The sequence below is a fragment of the Myotis daubentonii genome, chromosome 11, assembly GCF_963259705.1.
Source record: "Myotis daubentonii chromosome 11, mMyoDau2.1, whole genome shotgun sequence".
Classification (NCBI taxonomy): Eukaryota; Metazoa; Chordata; class Mammalia; order Chiroptera; family Vespertilionidae; genus Myotis; species Myotis daubentonii.
Genome location: NC_081850.1, coordinates 44,582,243 through 44,603,268, shown reverse-complemented (window position 1 = coordinate 44,603,268; position 21,026 = coordinate 44,582,243). Strand labels below are relative to the sequence as shown.

Below are 21,026 nucleotides of genomic sequence, written 5' to 3'. Positions count from 1 at the left end.
AAAAAAAAAGCCCTGGCCGGTGTGGCTCTATTGGTTGAATGTCGTCCCATGCACCAAAAGGTCACAGGCTGCAAGCTCAATCCCCAGTAGGGGGTGTGCAGGAGGCAGCCAATTGATGCTTCTCTCTCCTCTCCCTCCCTCTCTAAAATCAATTTTTAAAATAGGTATTTTTTTAAAATGGACACACTGAACTCAAGTTTTATACCTTTGGTTGAACTAAATTAAATACCCTATCAGATGTTATTTTTAAACTCAAGTTTTCCCATCATAAAATTTTGAAAAAGAACAATCTTAAAAGCAGGTAAAGAAATTCACTGACAAAGGTTTAGGTGTTTTAGGACTTTAATGTCCTTCACGTACTCAACATCAAATACTGACAGTGGATAAACAACAGGGGCAAGACTCTCCAGCAAGGATCTTCCAGAACTCACAGCATCACTCTGGTCAAACACAATTAACGAGAATAGTCAAGTGAACAAACGCTAAGGGAGTTTAAGATTTTTTTTAGTTTCACGGCATAACTGAAAAAAATAACCAACCAACCTTCTCTTCCACCTAAATAAAAGTGAATCGGGGAGCTTCTAAATCTTGTGAAGCAGCTTCCAAAGGTAGGAGGGAAGGGAAAAGACACAACTGTTGAAAAAACAATGCACAATGTCAAGGACTCTTAACAAATTCCCAAAGACTCTACATATATCACTAAGAACCACATTATTAGAAATATAAATGCATAGAGATATAAACTATTTGGTATTAAAAACAGACTTTGCTATATAAACGTATGGTATGTCACTTTTATCTCTTTATGAGAGTAACAGTATTAAGATCTCCAATTGGCCCTTTAGCCTAGAACTCCTAAACACTCACCCATGGTCAAGGTTGACCCAATTTAATCCCTGTGGAACCCAGGAGCCCCTACTGCTGCCATTTTGGGAAGGATCAAAATTCAGCACCTAGCAGACCCCACCCACCCTCAATGCTACGTGTTCGTGTGTCTCCAGGAACATTAACTGCACTTTGTGTAAGTAAATCCACAGGCAAGTCCGAATGCTAAGATCTAGCTAGAAAACGTAGCAGCAAAGACAACATAAAAGTGGGATTGTTAGAAAAGCTAAAGAAAGATTTTTTTTAAATGCTTTCATTTCAAGTCAAAATTAAGGTGTCTGTTACGTCCCACCAGCTTTGAAGAACTGTGTATATTGCGCTGTTTTGTGGGGGTTTTTTGGCGGAGGGTGGGGAGGGAAGAATCTATAATAAGCATGTTCCTTTGAGAAAACTACCATGGTAAAATTTTTGAAGCCATTAAGTTACTTTAAATGTGGGACATTGTTCAAGGGTAGAATATAGATTGGTTAGGATGTGTTCACAGCTGATGCATCTCCAAAAATTTCTTCATGAAGGCTGCCAGCTCCTGAGCATCTTCGATGGTGACGGCATTGTACAGAGAGGCCCGGATGCCTCCCACAGACCTAGAAGGACCAAAGGTACCACCATTAACAAGAGCATCTAATTTAGCATCGAGACAAACCCTCTTTCCAGTCACCCCCACAGGTGTCTGGGAGCTTCAGACATCTAGTCATTAGAAAATTCTCCCTGATGCAGCGAAGGTCTACTGACTCACACATAACCTAGCTCAACGGAAACAGGGAGCCGGGACCACCGCAGGGTATGCGTCCTGCCTCCCATGTGGTGAGGACGTGTATTTTTCATAGAGCCTGCAAGACTGACTGCTCCATCTGACACTCAGCTGGAGCACCACTGATCTGCCTACACCGAACGGGGCTGTACCGGCCTCATCAGACATGGGACGGCAACCCCTGTGCTCTAAGATCTCATCATGGCATTTTCAAGGGGAATTTTAACAAAAGTCCTTGGAATATGTGGCTCCTCCATGCTCTCACCGAGGGAATCGTGCTAAGAGCTCTAGAAGTAACAGGAAAAAGAGTTATCCCTGTGACAACTGGTTTTCCCAAGTTACAGTAACTGCTACTCAGAGATGGGCAGGCATTTTACTCTGCATTTGAAAAGCTAAACCCATTCTCTGCCGGGCTTCTGGACTGGATGCGTACTCACCTGTGCCCTTTCAAGGAGATCATATTGAGCTCAAGGGATTTATCGAGAAATCTTTTTTCTAAAGCATCGTCTCCTTTGGCGTTGCCAATGCGGAATGGAATATTCATCTTGCTTCTATTCTGGGGCTCCACTGGACACCTGAGAAACATGTTTATTAGTCCAGTGATTTTTCTAAAAAGTGCAACTGCCCTTAACAAATGAACAGAGAAAAAATGTTTAAACATTTTCTAGATGCAAACGGGATTTAAGGAAAAAGCTGTGCCCAGGACATTTATCATCTACTTAGGGAGACGCCTCTAGCATAAGGAACAGTGACTGAGCATTCTCTTGAATGACTTGTACCTAATTTCCATGAGCACCCATTGCCTCATCTGAATATTGGAAATAATAACACCTCCATCTCAGACTAGTTGTGACAGTTGAGTGTTAACAACATGTATGAAGCTTCCAACACATGGCAGCCACACAGCAATGTGTGGCTTTCTCTAGAAGGCTGCAGAGAAAAAAAATTTGGCCCTCATAGTGTTTGAAAGACTTCAAAATATATAATGAGCAGCGGTTTTCTCAAAGCACTTGTCACACTTCATTGTCTCAAGCCGTGTGACCTTGAGCAAGTTACTAACCTCTCTGTTGTACCTCACTTTCCTCATTGAACAGTGAGAAAAGTAATGGAACCTCACATAAGGATGATGTGAGGATTAAGTATATTTGCAGAAAATGTTTGTGGTATATTTTTAAACAGCCACAGATTCTCCGCAGCCCTCCGAGCAAAGGTGGGGTCTAGTTCTTCATACCTTTTAAACCTGGGCTGGCCTGTGACTTGCTTTGACCAAGAGACTGCAACAGAAGCGATGCTGCACAACTTCCAGGCCTCACGGGGCATATGCAGCTTCTACACCTGCCCTGCCCTCTTAAAACACTGCTTCCATTAAGTAAGCAGAGCTAGCCTGCCGGAGATAAGAGGCCCAGCCAACAGCCAGCACCAACTCCTACACATGTGACTGAGGCCAGTTTTGACCCCTAGCTCCAGGTGAGTCACCAGATGACTTCGGTTGAATAAGCGATCCCAGGTGGGGGCAGCAGAATAACTCCCCAGCTGAGCCCGGCCTCACCTGCTGACCCAAGGAATCACAAGCAAAGAAAATGGTTGTCATTTTAAGCCACTCTCTTGGGGTGTTTTGTGATGCAAAAATAGGAAAGGGAAACAATTTAGAACAGTTAAATTCAATCAACTCATCTTTTTATTCCCAGCACCTTACACAGAGAGACAGGGCTTGTACAGACTCTCAAAGCTGATGAGTGAGTTTTTTATCTAGGACTTCAGTTTCTGATTTGGAAAATAAGCAGCCAAAATTATTTTCCATTGACAACCCAAAGTGGCAAATGTCAGAGGAGCCGACATACTCCTCTGGAATAAAAGAAAAGTTAAATATGTAATAACTCTCTTTCTCCACTTTCCAATACTTCCTGTCTTAGTCTTTCACTTCTCAGAGTGGGATTCATGAAAATTAGCAAATAAAAGTAGTGTGAGGAAGCCCCATTAAAGTCACACTCTCCCCTGAGGGTACATCCACAATTCCTGTTAGTTAATAGGAGTCACATGCACACCTAAATGCAGAAGAGACTCAAGAAGGGAAACCAGGTATCTGGTAACAGGCTTTGAACCTTCAATTTACCCGCCCACCCCTTCTCACAAAGTGGTAGGTGTCACAGTTGACATTTAAATGAAAAATTCAGTGGATACCCTCTTTTGACATTCTGCTGCCTCAGGCTCCCACCATGAGGGACCAATTATAAAAAGCATAGCTAATTTAAGGGGAGGCGGGGGAGACCTAAAAGATGGAGGAATGAAGACTGTTATTTAGGGTTCCCCCACCCAGCTCACCAGCACCTCAATGTCCCAGAGAGAGATGAATGCACCCATTTGCCAAAACTCCTTGGGATAGATATACACATTTCTAAATTCACAAAGAGACAAAATGTGAGAGAAAATCCATCGACTTACACATAAAATCCTTCAGAATTATCAATGATATCATAAATCATCCGCGATTTGATGGAGCTGAGCTTCTCCATGGCTGCTGCACCGCCGTTGTTCTTAATCCACTCCAGGACCAAGCCCATGACATAGATGCTAGAATAAAGATTAAAACAAAAAAACACATGCATTTAGTTCTGGTCTGCAAAAGTGGAAAGACACTCAAGCAAACTGTGAAGTTATACCAAAACAGTCTGTAAGATGTCACTGGTCACTTGGTTCAGAAAGGGATGGCTCCACGCCCCATGAAGGATGGAGGTTCCTTGGAACCAGAGACACAAATCCCACCCCATCTGCTATCTCTGACCCTTGCTTCTCTCTGCTGGAATGGTGGCTTCCTATTTTCAGATGAGCATCCTTCTAATGTTCCCTGGGCTCTTGACCTCATATCTCACAGTTTCACCAACACACGCCTGCCTCTTTCTCCTCACTCCCAATTCAGAGGATGCCAGGGAAGGCTGGGACTGGTCCGTTAGGTCCCCTGCCCAACTATGAGACCAGGGGAGCAAGGACCCTGCTGGATCTGCCTGGTGGCTGGGAAGGTGGAGTTGGGAAGAGCAGAGCAGTTAAAATGTCACACGTGTCCACCAGAAGTCGGTTGGTCTCCCTGGTCCCGAGGTAACTAATCCTGGGGAATCTGTGAGTAAGAGGCAGCACTGGGCCTAGAGTCAGGACTGTGACTCAGAGCCCATGCTCTTAGCCTAAGCCACACTGCCTCCTGCCTGGTGGAGCGCCCTGGGTGGGCTCTGGGGTGGAAAAGCTGAGCACCTTTTCCACAAAGAAATATAAAATAAAAGAGCAATTGGTAAAAGCTGCACAGGGAAGTATGTGCAGAGGACTCTGGTAGTTCAGGAAGTGAAGGGTTAACTGGGTGGGCTGGGGCCAGGGCGTCTGAGGGTGCTTGAGGTGGGAACTGAATGTCAGCAAGTGGAGGTAGGGAAGTGTGTCCCCTACTAAGGCTGCCTGTCTGCCACTCCCCTACCTCCACCTGCTGACATTCAGTGTTATAAGGTTTGCATGAGGACTTGGGCTGGACAGGTAGGGGCTGATGTGACATCTGGTGAGGAATCTAATGCAACCTCTTTCTGAATGGCTTTCTGGGGCCTAGAATTGGGGTGATCTTGCCCTTTCATCTTGTCTGTGTCCCAAATGTTGTGAAGTGCATTAGGGCTTGGGCTGGACAGGTAGGGACTGATGTGACATCCCCCAAAACTGCTCTCTCTCCTCCAAGTACAAAAACACACCCGCCACAAAGCCACCCTCAAGCCCGTTCACCAACAGTACTTTTTGGAGGCCACAGTTCACTTTCACCTGCAGCTCTGTTCTCCCAGGGTCCCCACGCTGCTGTTGTGATAATCACATCCAACACTGCATAAAAGCCCAGCACTGACACACTACCTTCCCGGCGGTTGACCTGCTCAGACTCACTGCCCTCGCTCTCTGGCTAATCCTAATGCAATCTGAGCAGACAGAGTCAGCAGAAAACCCACCCATTTTACGCATAGTCCGGAGACTTGGTGTCTGAAGCCTCACCAAGAGGCAGAGGGCTGTCCTAGGGACCACATCCCTGCAGTGGGAGGATGTCTGGTCCCTGTGACTCTCCTGTGGCTTCTAGAAGCATTAACTTATGCTTCTACCGCCATGCAACCCAAACCTTCACAATACAGGTCCCTCAAATGCTTACACAGCTTTGCAACTTGGTCTCCATTCTCCCCACTCTCAGTGCAACACTTTCACCTGATTTATACTTACACATCTAAAATGCCACCTGCAAACACAGAGCCTAGGTTTACCACCTAAGCCTGCCTGTTAAATGACTCAATAATACCACAGGACACCTGTTCTATGAAATACCACACAGCAATTCAAAGGGAAAAAAGGCAGGTAGATGAGCGGATATGGCAATGTTCATAGTACTTTGTTGGGTGGGAAAAAAAGGAATTCTCAGAACAGTTTGCATAGGAAAGTTCCATTCACATAATTATATATACAGCTCTGTATATGTGCATATGCCCAGTTAAGGGTCTGTTAGGATATCGCTTCTCGGCCTTTTGGCTAAGATCAAGGATCTGTTAGGATACACGGCAAGCAGTTACCAGTGGTTACCCGGCAGGTTCTGATTACTTCAGAAACCTCTGCTAATAGCACGCGTTCCTTTTATAAAAAATTTTAAAGCAATACAAACTATTCTGTGCACCAGGGCTTAGAAAAGCACACCAGAAAAGTCCCCAGAAAACTCTCCCTAGCTCTTCTAAAGATTCGAACTCTGCAGATGAGCTTCTGGAGTTGATGGTGGACAAGGCTGGGCCCATTGTGAGAAGGTGGCCCGAATTAGTGGGGTTCAGTTTGTCTCTTATTAGCTATTCTACCTTCCAGTACAACTAAAACCAATTTGTACTTATGGGTTCAGTTAATCATAGTAAGTAAAAACGTTTACAGAGTTAGAAAAACAAAAAGTGTAGGCATCTTCTTGCTGATTCACTAACTGGGCTTCATGTGTTCTCCTAAGGGTTGAAGAGAACGACCAAGTGTTCTTTATTCCACCCCAATTCATCACCCAGGGCTACTGGCAAGAATCTGAAGGCCAGTTACCCAGCACAGTTCAAACAAACTTCCCAAGGCCTGTGGTCATTTGGCTCTGATTTTCTAAGAAAAAAGAAGGCTTCTTTTCAAACTCGGACCTTTTCAAGGACTTTTATGTGACAGAAAGTTCTGAAGTGTTCTGAGTGTCTTATCACCTTACATTCAGAGATTGGGGAGGACGTTTTGCACACATCTTCATGTCTCTGTCTAAGGAGTTTGTTCTCACTGGGTGAGCACCGATTTTCTAACATTGAACGTTTAAGCGCTGCAAATGAACTCTATATTTTTCAAGTTAGAGATTGAGGGTAACTGCTCAATTATACAGACTTTTACTTTGTTCTCGTCCTCTTCTTTTGGGGTAAAGGAAAGCAAAGCAACCTCCAAGAGCTGTCTTCGGGCAGAATACATTTACATGACTCGAATCAAACATTAACTATCATGTCCCGAGCTGCCCAATTATCACTGTTCTGATCTGTCTGGGGGAAAACGTAGCCCCTTCTCTGCCCTTGTCTCTGGCTTAGCAGTCTCCTCAGGTAGGAAAGTTCTGGGAGGTAGTTCCTGCGGCCACCTTTCTATCCTCCCCACCCCATCCGAGGTCAAGGCCTGGGGCCACGGCTGGAGGGGACCCTATGACAAAGCTCCTGCTCTAGGACTCCCTCTGTATCTCCAGGTTTGATTCCAGACACTTTCACCTCCCATTAGACCAGCGGTTCTCAACCTGTGGGTCACGACCCCGTTGGGGGTCGAACAACCCTTTCACAGGGGTCGCCTAAGACCATCAGAAAACACACATATAATTACATATTGTTTTTGTGATTAATCACTATGCTTTAATTATGTTCAATTTGTAACAATGAAATTGGGGGTCACCACAACATGAGGAACTGTATTAAAGGGTTGAGGCATTAGGAAGGTTGAGAACCACTGCATTAGACAGACTGGCCCACTTTCTCACTGTTCCTGCTGATTCCCCCCTAATAGTAATAAATAGCATATTAACGTATTCATCACATTTTAAAATTTTATTTCACACCATAACTCATGGAGAAGATGCCAGACGACAGCTCCCCTGCTCCTCCAGGCTGTGCTCTGATCAGAACTTGGCCGCCTTCAGGCCAATTTCAGGGCGGTGCTCTCCCCATCTCCCACCACCACCCACAGCCAGTGGTGGCCCTGAAAGGCTCACCTGACTGAGAGCCAGACCCTGGCCCCACCTTCAAACAGGTAGAGCTACCTCCTGTCATTGTGGAACCTGGCACCTAAATCCCTTCTCTAGGAGCCCTGCCCTAGAGGGTCCCCAGTTGTGCCTCCCCACTCAGCACGCCCAGTTCTCACTTCCAGGTTGTCCAGGGAGCACTCTTTTTCCTCTGCCTAGAACCCCAGAGGTGAGCAATAGATTCAGCATCCCCCACCGAACACCACCCCATCCCTAATAGGTAATTTAGAAACACTTTCAACCAGGGGGAAGCACAGTGGGGTTTCCAGGCCACCAGGAGAGCTAGCACCAGAGCACCCCCTTCCCTAAGGACCACAGGGGACACAACCCGAGGAGCTGCTCTGCCCCACATGAGCGGGTAGAAAACTGGCAGGGATTCCAACAGAATCCTGGCTTTGAAAACAACTCCTTTCTTTCCTAGGAAAGAAATGTATGTGGGGGAAATTTTCTACAGGCAGCACCTAGTGGGGAGACCTCTAAGGAAGTCCCCCTTTTATACACACTCTTTTAAGAAAACTTCCGCCCCTCCCAGATGGTATCCTTCAAACGCACACAAATCCACCCTGATGATTCTGCTTGGGAAGAGCACACTGAGGCTCAGGCTCTGGAGCCAGGCTGCCTGGGCTCAAATCCTAGAGGCAGGGCCCCGGCTTCTTCACTTGCAAAATGAGAATAATAATAATGAGAGGATCTGCCCTGCCTAGGGTCACACAGATGGTTGGAAGGAAGATCTCTCAGGAAACTGCTAAATCCCAGAGGTCCAAAGGTTTTCCCAAACCACCTGAAGCTGGGAGTTAAAAGGTTGTGGGCAGGCCTGAGAGGCGTGCAAAGCAGCTAACAGGACCCCTGCAGGTTGGGTGAAAAACCAGGAAGGTGTTTGTCCCAAGCCAGTATGTTTGCTGCCAAGCTTCAAGCTTCCTTCGTGCAGGCCCAGCAGGGAAAGAAAAGCAAGCAGGGGAGGCCCCCCCGTTTAAAAGTCCTCCTCCCAATTTGCACGGGTTGTTTGAGATGCAGTCACAGCACTTCACCTGCACAGAGCTTTGGGGTTAATGGTGAACCACCAAGGCTAACAAAATCAAACAAAAACACTACCCACCCCCCCACCCCCCGCCCCCCAAAAAAGGGCCAGAGGGAAGACTGACTAAACAGTGCACAGGGACGCATGAGCCAGACAGAGACTCCTGATAGGATGTCTAGGCTATCAGGTCACCGGTTCATGCAAACACTCTACTTCAAAGTCTTCTCTGCTTTGATGGGAAAGATACCCCTCCCTCGGTCCACAAGTAGCACGGCGGGGTTACCTGAAGCAGGGAGGAGTGTTGTACAAGGAGTTGTTTCCGGCCTGCACTTTGTACTCCAGGACCGAGGGGCACTCCCTGAGGGCGAACCCCAGCAGGTCATCGCGGATGATCACCACCGTGACCCCCGCAGAGCCGACGTTCTTCTGCGCACCAGCAAAAATCACCCCGAACTGAAAACGAGAAACACATGCCACTGTAGACGCACTTGGTCATTTTTCTGAAATGTATTGAAACTTCCCAACCTCTTCGCAAAGCATGATTTCTATGAGGAGGTGACTGTTGTATTCCTATTCAGAGTGTATTCTCTTCTCTAAAGGCATCTCCATCTCAGGCGCTTTCGAGTTCTGAGGCCTACCGTATGTCCTGCCTGGTCCTTCCCCGCAGTCAGGGGCTAGCCCAAGGCCATCACGATACAGACCTTATACATATTCATCTTCACCCTGCATCCTTCCCATCTACACCCACACTAGTCTTTAAAATAGGGAGGCTAACTGTCCTTGGTAACCAAAAACACCAGAATTTTTACCCATTTATATTTGTATAAAGGGACAATCAAAAGGATGCTAATAAATGAGATAAGCTGCCTGAGAGAGAAGAAATTTTAAAAAACAGATCTTTAAGGTTCTTCAGGAAATGTTGTTATACTAGAGGCCCGATGCATGAAATTCAAGCAAGGGGCTCTGCCCTCACAGCCTCGGCTTCGTCTGGACAGTTGTTCTGCTGTTCAGTCTAATTATCATATTAGCTCTTTATTATATAGGATAAGATACAGAACCCTGTCCCATGTCTCCCTGTGGTGGTGTCCCAGGTGGGAAGAGGGAGCAGTCTGGCCCGGCAGGCGGAGTATTTTATACTTGATATTGTTTAGAATTGCCAGTGCACGGTGACTGGTAATACATACCAGGCTATAACCAAAATGTGGTATTTCCATACTAGTACCATGGAATATTATGCAGCCTTAAAAAGGAATGAAGTTGACAAGTGCTACCACAAGGATAAACCTCAAGGGCATTCTGCTAAGTGAAATAAGCCAGATACAAAAGGCCAAATATTGCATAATTCCGCTTATGTGAGGCAACGAGAGTGGTCATATGCATGGAGACAGAAAGTACAAATGGTGGTTACCAGGGGTTAGAGGAGCAAGTACTGGGGAGTTAATGTTTCATGGGCACTGAGTTTCAGTACAGGAAGAGGACAAGTTCTGAAGATGGATGGTGGTGGTGATCACACAACAGTGTGAATATACTTACGGCCACTGAACTGCACTTAAAACGGTTAAAATGACCAATTTTATGTTAAGTATATTTTACCACAATTTTTTTTAAAAAGGCAGATTTTTTTGGCAGTTTGTTTTCCATTCTTCACAGATGTTATGCCACCTTGTTGTAGGCACCTGGGTACACTACTCCCACTGCCCACCTCGTGTGACACCCAAAGTCTACGTGTCCTGATGCTCTTGGAGTTGAGGTGGGTACAAGGCCAGGCGGGGCTCCTCCACAGGCACCTGGAGCTGGGACAATCTGCATCTTCCCTTGAGGACAGCAAGCCACTCCCAATGTGTTGACCGAAAAAGTTTCTAAGAGCCATCCTCAAAGGCAGATAAATTCCCCATGGACTTGAGTGTGACCCTGTGAGGCCTTCATTCACACGGGGCTGGGAATGTCAGGACTTAAACACCCGACAGTCTATAATGAACAGGTGATACTGGCCTGCTCACTGAGCTACCCTGGCTCCAGGGTCTCTGCAGGCCACGGCTCCCCACCCTCTCTTCATTCTAGTATATATTAAAACGCCCTTAAAGAAACCAAGACGCTGGGGTCCCTCTTTTACACCCTACCTTGGAAACGTCCACTGGCCTGGATAAGAAGTTTGAGGACATGTCGCAGACCAGCACTGCTCCCTTGACGTCGGGGACAAAGTCAAACTCCACGCCATGCACAGTCTCATTGGCGCAGTAATACACGTAAGAGGCTTCCGGGTTGAGGGTCCAGGTGCTTGGGTCTACGATTTCTGTCACAGAAGACAAGTTGGAGACACTTGTACTGCCCTTTCCTTAGGTAGATAGAGCCCAACAGAAATAACAGCCCTCCCCTAGCAATGAGACTGCTTCCCTAGCATTCCCGAGTGAAAGCACCCTATCATCTCACATTATTATAATCACCACCCCCATCCTAAAAGGATGATCAACCCTGCTGACTGTTAAATCCTCAGTTATGGCGGAGTGAGAATTTGGGTTTTTTGCTTGCCATCCTATTTGGTGGTCCAACAGTTGCCCCTTGGGGCTCCAGCCTCCCCCATTCTCAGTCCGTATGATTCCAGTGGAACCAGTTCCACCTGCAGCCTCAAAAGTACCATGTGACTCAGGTGCTGTCACACGACTGATTTGGAACGGGACCCATGAGACACGACTGTTACTGGAATGCGTGAGCACAGGCACTGAAACTGGGGAGAACATAAGGTCCGCAGAGGCTGCAGCCATCTTCTGATCCCAAGGGGACAGCTTTCCTGACTGTGGGGCCACCACGGAGGAGACAGTGAGATACCGGGACCTGGGCATAGTGTTGGGGCCCTTGATCAAACCATACCTAAGCCAACCAGACCCTGGGCTTCTCAGCAAATGAGCTTAGGGGTGCTCTCTGTGCAGTAGCACTTAGTAGCCTTACCTAGTACAGCCACCCCACTATCTAAATGGTCTCAAACTAACTGCTGACAAGGAGGAACAACCAAAACACCCACACAATTGCAGATTGTCCTAAGGAGGGACCACCCGCCAGTCAACATTACAGTCCACCTCAGCTCCCCGCACTTACTTGTGTAACTCCCAAGTTTAGGGTGGACGATGTTCACAGTCCCAAACTTTTTGGCTTCTTCTGCAGCTTTAGCTGACCAAGCTCCTGTCACCACGTAGTCGGCACACCTGCCCGCTTTCAGTCCAATCAGGTTTAAGGGGACAGCACTGAACTGGCCAGACCCACCTCCTTGCACAAAAATCACCTTGTAGTTGTCTGGAACAGCTCTGGGCAAAAGCACAGGAGACAGTCAAAGGTGGAGCGTGAGTGATGCTCTATCAGCACTGTACCTTGGGTGGATATACCACAAGAAATACGGGAAAGCCCCACCACCACTCTGCCTTCCCCAATCCAGTCACTATCTGTTCACTCCTTGGACAACTATTTGTTGGCCCTGTGGGGCAGCCATGGTCACTGTTCAGACAGAAGCTAGTAACACCCTGCTGCTCCTTTGGGGTATCATCCCACTGCCATTCCACATGGTTAAAGGGTAAACAACCCCAGCTCCACGGGATGAACATGTGACCCAAGTTGGCCAATGGGGTTTTGTTCTGAGAGCTTTGATCAAACTTTTGGGAAAGAAGAGCTATTCCTATTGAGGGGAAGAATGAACTTGTAGGAACTAACCCTGCAGTCAGTGGTGGCCATCTGATGAAGCTAGCACATAAAATAGCAGGGCCAGGAGATGGAGAAAAAGACCTTCCTGACATTACCCAAGCTCCTAAATCACTCCTGGACTTTTCCATCATGTGAGATAATCCATTCTTTTTTGTTTGTTTGTTTTTCAAATACAAGCAGTTTACTTAGAATGTCACAGAGGTAGAAAGAGTGAGCCAGCAGGGCTGCGTGGGCTCAGGAAACAAGTTACAGAGGCAAAGGAAGGGCCCTTGAAGCTTAGGGGAAAGCAAGCAAAGGTAACCTGCTTGGGGGAAAGTGAAGAGGGTAAGGGTGTGGGAGAGGGAGAGAGGGAGAGAACCAATATATTCCTTTTTTTTTTTTTTGGTTAAGCCAGGAGTTGGGCTTCTGTCCTTTGCAACCAAAAGTCCTAAAAATATTGATGTGCTGGTCCATGCTATGAACCAAGTGGACACTGGAAATCCTTCTGAAGCATTTATCAAGGCAATTTAGAAGAAAAGTAATGAAACAGTCAGTACAATTCCAATCTTGTTCATGAAAGAATGCAAGAATGGACCCTAAAACATTAACAATGATTATTCCTGACTAGTGGGGTTATAGACAAGTCCAGTTTAATTTGTGAGTTTATTTTTTCTAAAGTTTCTATCTTGAACGTGCACTAGTTTTATGAGCAGGAAAAAAAAAGTGCATTTCCAAGGTTACCATATTCTTCTATGTGCATATATTGATATTACAAAACCTCTCATTTAAACAGAAATGTGTTTAAGAATAAAAGTTTCCTCTGGATAAGAAAAGCAGTACAGCCCTGGCCGGTTGCTCAGTGGTTAGAGTGTCAGCCCATGGACAGAAGGGTCTCGGGTTTGATTCTCGGTCAAGGGCATGTACCTGGATTGCAGGTTTGCTTCCTGCCCCCTCCTGGTCGGGGTGCTTTCAGGAGGCAACCAGTTAGTTGGTCGATGTGTCTCTCTCACATCTATGTGTTTTTTTTCTCTCTCCCACTCCCCCCTCTCTTCCACTCTCTCTGAAAAGCAATGGAAAGAATATCCTCAGGTGAGGACTACCAAAACAAAAAAAGAAAAGCAGTACAGGTAGCCTAGGATGGGGGTAACCTAGTGTGGCAGTTTCTGGAGTTAACCCAAAGAGCCTGTCAAAATGAAGTTTCTACAGAGATTTTGACAACAGTCCTGGATGGGGCCCAGCATTTAATTTTTTTTAAGACCCTCCCTCCCCTCCCCGGTAATTCTGATAGGCAGTACGAGGACCTTCCAGACCCAGTGACCTAGAAGTTGGTAATGCTAGGATGACCAGATATCTCTTTGTCATTTAAATCCCTTTTAGGCCAGCTGAACTTCTGGAAAAATCTTTCCCAGATATGACCATTTCAAATCTTTGGAAATACTACATAAAATAAAAACATATAAGTGCAAGATGGGGAACAATTTAGTGGCTTTGGGAACATCTTAATAAGACTAGTTTTACTTATAGAATATCCTAAACAGCAGAGTATAGAAAATAATGTAACAAACACCCAGGTACATATGTTATCAAACAAAAGTAATGCCGTTTGGTCTTAAAACTTTAAACTTACAGCAATTCCCGCACAAGATTCTCTGTGTTGTTAAGGATCTTAGCGAAATCTGCTGACCTGTGACTCATTTCTGTGGAAAGAAAGATAAACAACAAAATAAGTTCCAGTTCAAAACCAAATGAACACAAGTAACTTCAGAAAAAAGAACAAGATTTGCAAGTAAAAGAATAAGTAGAAATTTCAGTTATTTTGCATTCAACTTCATTTAGGGGAAAACCTAAATGATTTTCATATTGCAAGCACGATAGCCTCATATCATTGCAGAATGACTTTTCAAGTGGCAGTTTCAGCCTGTGATTTCTCACCTTTATCACTAACATGAACCTGTGTGCAATGTTTGCCCTCTGGGACAATAGCACAAAATTCTACACTATACTCTCACCTCACAGATACCTAAGTACATGTCCCAAAACCCACAGGAACAATATTTAATAGCAATGAGCATACTGTTAACCCTACGGTCTCTTAATACTGTGTAGCCTTTGGAACTATAAGGAAAATAAATAAATAAACATAAAGTAAATTTTAGAACTCAAAGGTTCTCTTCTCCAATAATATAAAGAAGAGAATCTTAATCAAATTATTAACAGGTAAGATCTTCATAAGAACCTTGTGTACTTTTAAACTTTTAATTAAGTCCATTTTTAAGTGTAGGAAAAACAAAATGAACGTGAAGTTATAAATATTTGGGACATGGGTATGCAAATGTATAATAAGAACCTCCAGGTCTCAGACTCTATGACTAGCAAAACCATAGCTGAGATGTATGAAATCTCACCAGCATTTGTTTATGTTGATTTCAAAATTGCTTCCAACAAGCACGCAACTAAAGTTAAGTAAATCTTACCAAGAACACTAATCCCAACGCCTTTGTAGTCTAATAATTCTTTTTGTATCTCTAACAGTACCTAGAAAAAAAATAAAATAAAATAGGTGATTTGAGTATTGTGTGCACAGCTCTCCCGCTGGACATACAAACCTGGGGGTGGGGAGGAGCATGGAAGGGGAGTTGACCCTAGGACCTGTGAGATCTGGAGGCTTCTGTCCCCACCCACAGCCAATCCCCTTCCTCCCACAGAGCCCAGAAGACCCAATTTTCACAAAAGTTGAGTGTGAAATCACCAAATGTGATTGATGCTATGATAGTTTTTCCAAAGGTTTGAATTAACTTAGATATAAAAAATAAATTGGAGCCCGAGCTGGTTTGGCTCAGTGGGTAGAGCCTGCGGACTATGGTAGAAAGGGGCCACATGCTGACCTGACAAGCTCAGGGGAGGCCTGCATGGCAGTCTTGCAAACTCAGAGACCTAAAGTAACCACAGAGGATGGTCTGAAATTAAACTTTAACTAAAAGCAGTTATGGTGGGCAGTTACATCCTAGACAGGTATCTTCACTGACAAGGTCAACCTTCACCTTCACTGAGCCTATCTGTCTTTTTGCATCTATAATGGCATGCCCTTTGAAATGTCTGGGTAACTTGTAACTTCCCTTGTTCTGGACCCCTTGGGGCACAACCTAATGTGCTGAGCACCAGGACAGATACCACAAATTCCTTCATTATTATCATGTTAATTGTTCCTGCACCCACTTAAGTATGTATCTATCATTTTACTTTTTATCCAATCCCAGGGGTTCCCCCCCCCCCCCCCGGCTTTGCTTTCTCCATCTCTCTAGTCTATCACCAATGGATTTCATGTAACCCACCTACGTCCCTTTCCTTTGATTGCAAAGTATAAATACAGATGTAACCCGCCATTATCTCAATTCCTTGAGGTTCTGCTTCCCGGCATATGGTCGACAGTTTGGCTCAAATAAACTCACAAAAATTATTTACAAGTTTCAATGGTTTTTTACGTTAACAGGACCAAAGGGTCCAGGGTTCGATTCCGGTCAAGGCACATGCAGGGGTTGCAGGCTAGATCCCCAGTAGGGGATTCTCTCTCATCATTGATGTTTCTATCTAACTCCCTCCTCCTCCTTCCTCTCTGAAGTCAATAAAAATATATTTTTTAATTGGATTTAAAAGAAAATGACCAAGTATACAATTTTTCTGATGACAACTCTGTATGCCCTGGCGAGCCTCTTGCCTATCTTGTAGGCTCACTGCAGTCGCATCATCACCACAGTCAGTCTCACAGGGGCAACAGGGCAAGCAGGACTGGGTTAGGGCCAACCCCAGTGTCAGGAAATAGGAAGGAGGGGAGTATGAGGGCTGCAACTAAATCTCTCCTAAACCTCTCCTTTGCAAAGGCAGCTCCTAGCTAGGGATGACAACTGCCATTATAATAAATGCATTGTCTTGTTTCCCAAAGGCAAGTAAAATGAAAATAACTACAAACTGATAAGGAAAATACCTCTTTTTTTTTTCTTTAAAGACAGTAAGCCCTTATCAGAGATGCATGCTGTTATGTTTATGAGTTAAATAAGTGATATCTCCATTGGCTTTAACATGGTCCTGGGGCAGGAGGGGAGAAAGGTGGTGTGGAAGGGGGAGGGCAAGGGGGTGGCTGAAACAAGATTGGGAAAATGTCCATAGTTGTTCAATATCAGAGATGGACCAATGGCTTCTCTACTTCTGTGTATGTGAGAACTACCACAAAGTAAAAAGAGAAAAAGAAAAGTTCAAAAAACATGCACAGAACAGGTGAGGTAAGACCTCTGTAGAAGCATCCAGCCTTCAGAGATGGTTTCTTTTCAAGATACAGGCTAAGGAGGACATTAAACCATCTAAACTGCATTTCAGCTTGTCTGAAGACACAAGATTTGAACAATAAAGAATCAGACAAAAAAGATTCCAGTGAAAAGGAGGTTCAAGAATTTGTCACTGTTTCGCAAACTGTTGGGTGCTTATTAGCACTGGCTGATCAAATAAACTTTAGTGGCTCCTTCCCTCTAAAAACAGAAGCACCCATCTGAGATAGAATCGTCCTTGAACTTCTGTTTGAAACTGTATTTCTCTTATAGATAGTAAGTATTCTTTGAAGACACCTACAAGTTTATATCAAAAATCATTACAAGTCATCAACCTAATTGACAGTACTTTATACAGATATAGCATTCCACTCAACTTATGCAGAATATATTGCAGAATATACTTTGTTTTCCTAATTCAAATGGAAAACTGAATGAAATAGACATTATGGAAGACCCTAGATACAAGTCTAGATACATTTCAAAGGATTTAAATCATACAAAACATGTCTTTGACCATAACTGATTAAATTAGTAATCAATACAAAAAGGTACCTAAAGCAGCGATTTTCAACCTTTTCCATCCCCTTGCACACAAAAACTAATTACTAAAATTCTGCCGCATACTCAAAAATATATTTTATTATTTGCTGAATTGACCAAAAAAAAAAAAAATCATTACAAGTGTTTTAAGACTTCCACCCATAAAGCACAGCCCTTTTAATGCAGCGGAGTTCATTTTTTTCAAACTGCAGAATGCTTTTGTGGGTCACAACGAATTTTTTTAATGAAATTGAACAAACTAGAGTGGAATAGAATATAAATCGTGTATGTTGTAGCTAATTAGGCTATTTCTTAAGGCTTTTGTTTTAGTTATAGTACATACGTGTACTTGGTCATCATATAAAATGTTTTCCATTGTGATTACATTCAAAGTTTGAAAAGCTTCTCTAATCCTTTTAATTCAATTAAATCAAGTCACATACAAAGGCCCCCCCCCCCATACACACACACACACACACACACACACACACACACACACACACACAGGTTACAGGACTCATCTGAGGGCAAAAATCCTCCCCAGAAAATAAATAATAAACAAATAACTGTATTAATGATGACAACTGCCATTATAATAAATGCATAACTAGTTTCACAGGGAGCAATACTGAATGCAAAAGATGAAGAAGGGAAAACGGTGAGGAGGCCTACAAGAAACATTTCCACAGCTCTAGCAAAGAATCTCGCCTAAAACTGACTGCAATAGCCGAGAGAGAGAAAATAAGTCCTGTTCTCTAGCTACAGTGAGCGCTGCCCATAGAAAAGTTAAGATGTCCTTTCCCATCGAAAATTGTAAGATTCTCTGTTCTTACAATACAGAGGAGGCTCTGTCCCAGGGAGCTTTCTGCCCTGTTCAACAAAAGATAATTGTAAAGCATTTGGCGGCGACCCATGTTGCTACAACATATTATCAGTCATTTTGGTTGAGAAATAAAAATCTAACAGTAGCGGTACAGATAGTCCACGCGTTCAAGTCACATCAGAGACTTCGTCTGCTTCACAGCTGCTACGGGTTGGGACGGGGCGGGGCGGCAGCCACCTGGCACCTGGCTGGAGGTTGGGCGGGCAGAGAGAGAGAGAGAGAGAGCGAGAGAGTGCCACTTGCATTTTGAAAGTCTGCTGTGGCCCGGGGGAGAATTTAATCATTCATCATTTGCTCCAGAACAAAGTGAAGCGGACTGGGCTAGCAGCCAGAGGCCTACCAGAGTATGAATACTCTAATGCCTTTGGGCTTTGGGGGGTGGAGAGGGTCAATGCGACTTTTAAAAATCTACGCAAAAAAACCCCAAAACAACAACAACAAAGAAAACGGACAAAAAGGATTTAGGGTAGTTCTGAGGGTGAGAAGGGGGCACTGGAAGACTTTCAAATTAACATTTTGGAAAAAAGCAATATTCCCGAGTGCTGGCTAACCCAAACACTGTTTACGGGCAGCCATGCGTGGTCCTCTAGTTTGCAATCCCCTCCGGTTTACGCGATCCCCATTTGCCATTCATTCACCCAGTGCCCATTCATGCACCCAGTGCCCATTCATGCATTCACTCAGCACTGCCTGGCTCGCTGCACTGCCCCGCTAGGCTAACGCGGAACGAGAGGTTTCTCTTTTCCGCCGTGCCCACGCCCGGGCCTGAGAGTCCGCGGGCGTCTCCAGGTGTGCACCACGACGTGCCAGCAACGCTCCGGCGGGGCAAATCGTGCACGCCTCGGAGTAGCTGCACGGGCATGCCTCCCGAGCTTCTTCCCCCAAGTGTATTTTTCCAGAAGCCCACCTGCGAGAGATCCTGAACTGGGTGTACGCTGGTGCAGAGCGTTCGCGGGACTCAAAGCGGCAGTGGGGATCCCAGCGCCCCACGAGGAGATGCACAACTCCCCGCGCAGGATGCTCAGCCACTCGCACGCGTGCTCACGCCCGGACTGCACTTTCCGTGCGCGATCGCTAGGACTTACCGAGCGCGGCAGCTTGGCGGGTCCGGGCCCGAAATTGACCACTTGTCTCGGGGCGTCCATGGTGCTGCGGCACGTGTGGCGAGTCAGCAGAAGAGAACCGGCTGCTCGTGCTGCGCGAGTGTGTCGCTGGCGCGGACCCTCGGCCTTCTCCCAGTGCCTAGCCGGCGTCCCCGATTGGCCTGCGCCATAACAGGCCCTGCTCTGATTGGTCCTCTTAATGAGACTTGCATCCCCATTGGTCGCGCTCAGTAGCCGGGGCCGGAAACGTAGCTCTCCCTTGGGTTTACTGTTTCAGCCTTTTCTTTGATCCATGCAAGGCGTGCAGGAGATTGCACCAGCCTGCCGGCTCCCGAGCGCCCCCGCCGGAGGATCGTGGGCGGGAGGGGGGGGGAGGGGGAGAACGCGCGTTTATGCTTCTGCGCCTTGAATCAGACCGGTTCCAGTCCTCCGACCCTGATCCCAGACTCTCTCTCTTGCCCGCAGGAGGAGGTGCGGAGCAAATCTCCTCCCCGCCTCCCATCCAACCATCTCTCCTCCACCAGTCCCTGGGACTGATGCATTTGTTTCGCAACCAGCAGTCATTCATTCCCCAAACTTTTCTAAGCATCCTCACAGCGCCAGACACTCCAGTGGAGAGGCAGGGCGCCTAAGGATAGAATTGTAAAGAATTGGCCCAGAGTGTGTGGGTGAGGTTCTTTGCGCATACATTGGAGTCCCAAATTCCTGCAGGATTAAAGGATGGAGGTAGCTAAGGATTCTGGGAAGATCCCTGGCCTGGGAAACCTGGATGCCCCCCAACCCCCACCCACCCAGGCAAGTCCTTAAAAGTTGCTGATTCTTCATTTCCTTTTGTGAAACCAGCGAGCGGGAACCTGGCAGTAGCTCTCAGGTTCTCCAGCGCTGACAAGCTGTGAGTTTAGAAACGTGAGGAGATATTAACAGGAACACGATACTCATGTGGGGAGCTGCCGCCCAAGCCAGGGAGAGGCCCAGAGCCAGGCTGGGCGCAGGGCCAGCCATGCTCAAATGGTTCTACAATAGAGTCCTGCTCGAATTCTCGTGGAGAGCCACATGGGGTTCTGAAACAGGGAGGCTCTCTCTCCTGCAAGAAAGAAGTTTCTCTGAACTCTGGAATTTCATCATTTTTAAAAGTGTGAACTAGGAGTTCTACTCCACAATTTAACCTACTTTCTTTTAATATAAAAACATTTTCCCAAATCTTTGAGCAAAATTGATGTGCCACGAGTACACACAGTGCCTGCCTTGGGGCTTTCTGTAACACTAGCCAGGCTGCCAACTACCCCTTTCAGAAGGCTTGTAAACTGACCGCGTTTTGGCTTTTGCTTGCTTTCGGTGGTATGTGGTAGGCAGGATGGGGCTGGGAACAGAGGTACTGCTTTGGGTTTGGGAGTTGGAGGGCAAAGTTTCTCAAAAGAGCTGAAATGAACAAGGTCAGTGCCTTCCTCAGCACCTTCACTTAGCAAGTTGCAAAATTTCATGAGAAGTGTTAAATAAAATTCAACTGAGTAAATTTGAAGATCTAATTGATTTTTTAAAGCAATTCATGAATCTGGGCAGCATCCCATCTAGCAACTGGAA

General features: G+C 45.7%; 1 protein-coding gene across 2 annotated transcripts; it reads right to left on the bottom strand.

Annotated features, from left to right (window-relative positions):
* Positions 1 to 324: 324 nt before the first annotated feature.
* PSAT1 (phosphoserine aminotransferase 1) lies at positions 325 to 19,667 on the bottom strand. 2 transcript variants are annotated; one of them, XM_059656978.1, is made up of 9 exons: positions 19,428 to 19,667; positions 15,072 to 15,132; positions 14,225 to 14,294; positions 12,022 to 12,227; positions 11,049 to 11,221; positions 9,212 to 9,381; positions 4,079 to 4,207; positions 2,074 to 2,211; positions 325 to 1,469 (listed from the first exon to the last, which is right to left on the bottom strand). In XM_059656978.1, the coding sequence occupies exons 1-9, from the start codon at positions 19,485 to 19,487 to the stop codon at positions 1,364 to 1,366; spliced, it is 1,113 nt and encodes a 370-aa protein (XP_059512961.1). In that variant the 5' UTR covers positions 19,488 to 19,667; the 3' UTR covers positions 325 to 1,363. The 2 variants fall into 2 exon arrangements, with proteins under 2 accessions (XP_059512961.1, XP_059512962.1); XM_059656979.1 differs by lacking the exon at positions 19,428 to 19,667 and adding an exon at positions 19,250 to 19,408.
* Between the last annotated feature and the right edge of the window lie 1,359 nt (positions 19,668 to 21,026).

Coding starts and splice junctions, on each gene's coding strand:
- PSAT1 (XM_059656978.1), bottom strand. CDS start 19,487: ATGGACGCCCCGAGACAAGTGGTCAATTTCGGGCCCGGACCCGCCAAG. Junction 14,295..15,071: donor CGTTGGGATTAGTGTTCTTG/GTAAGATTTACT, acceptor TTCTTTCCACAG/AAATGAGTCACAGGTCAGCA. Junction 11,222..12,021: donor TAAACTTGGGAGTTACACAA/GTAAGTGCGGGG, acceptor CTTCTGTGACAG/AAATCGTAGACCCAAGCACC.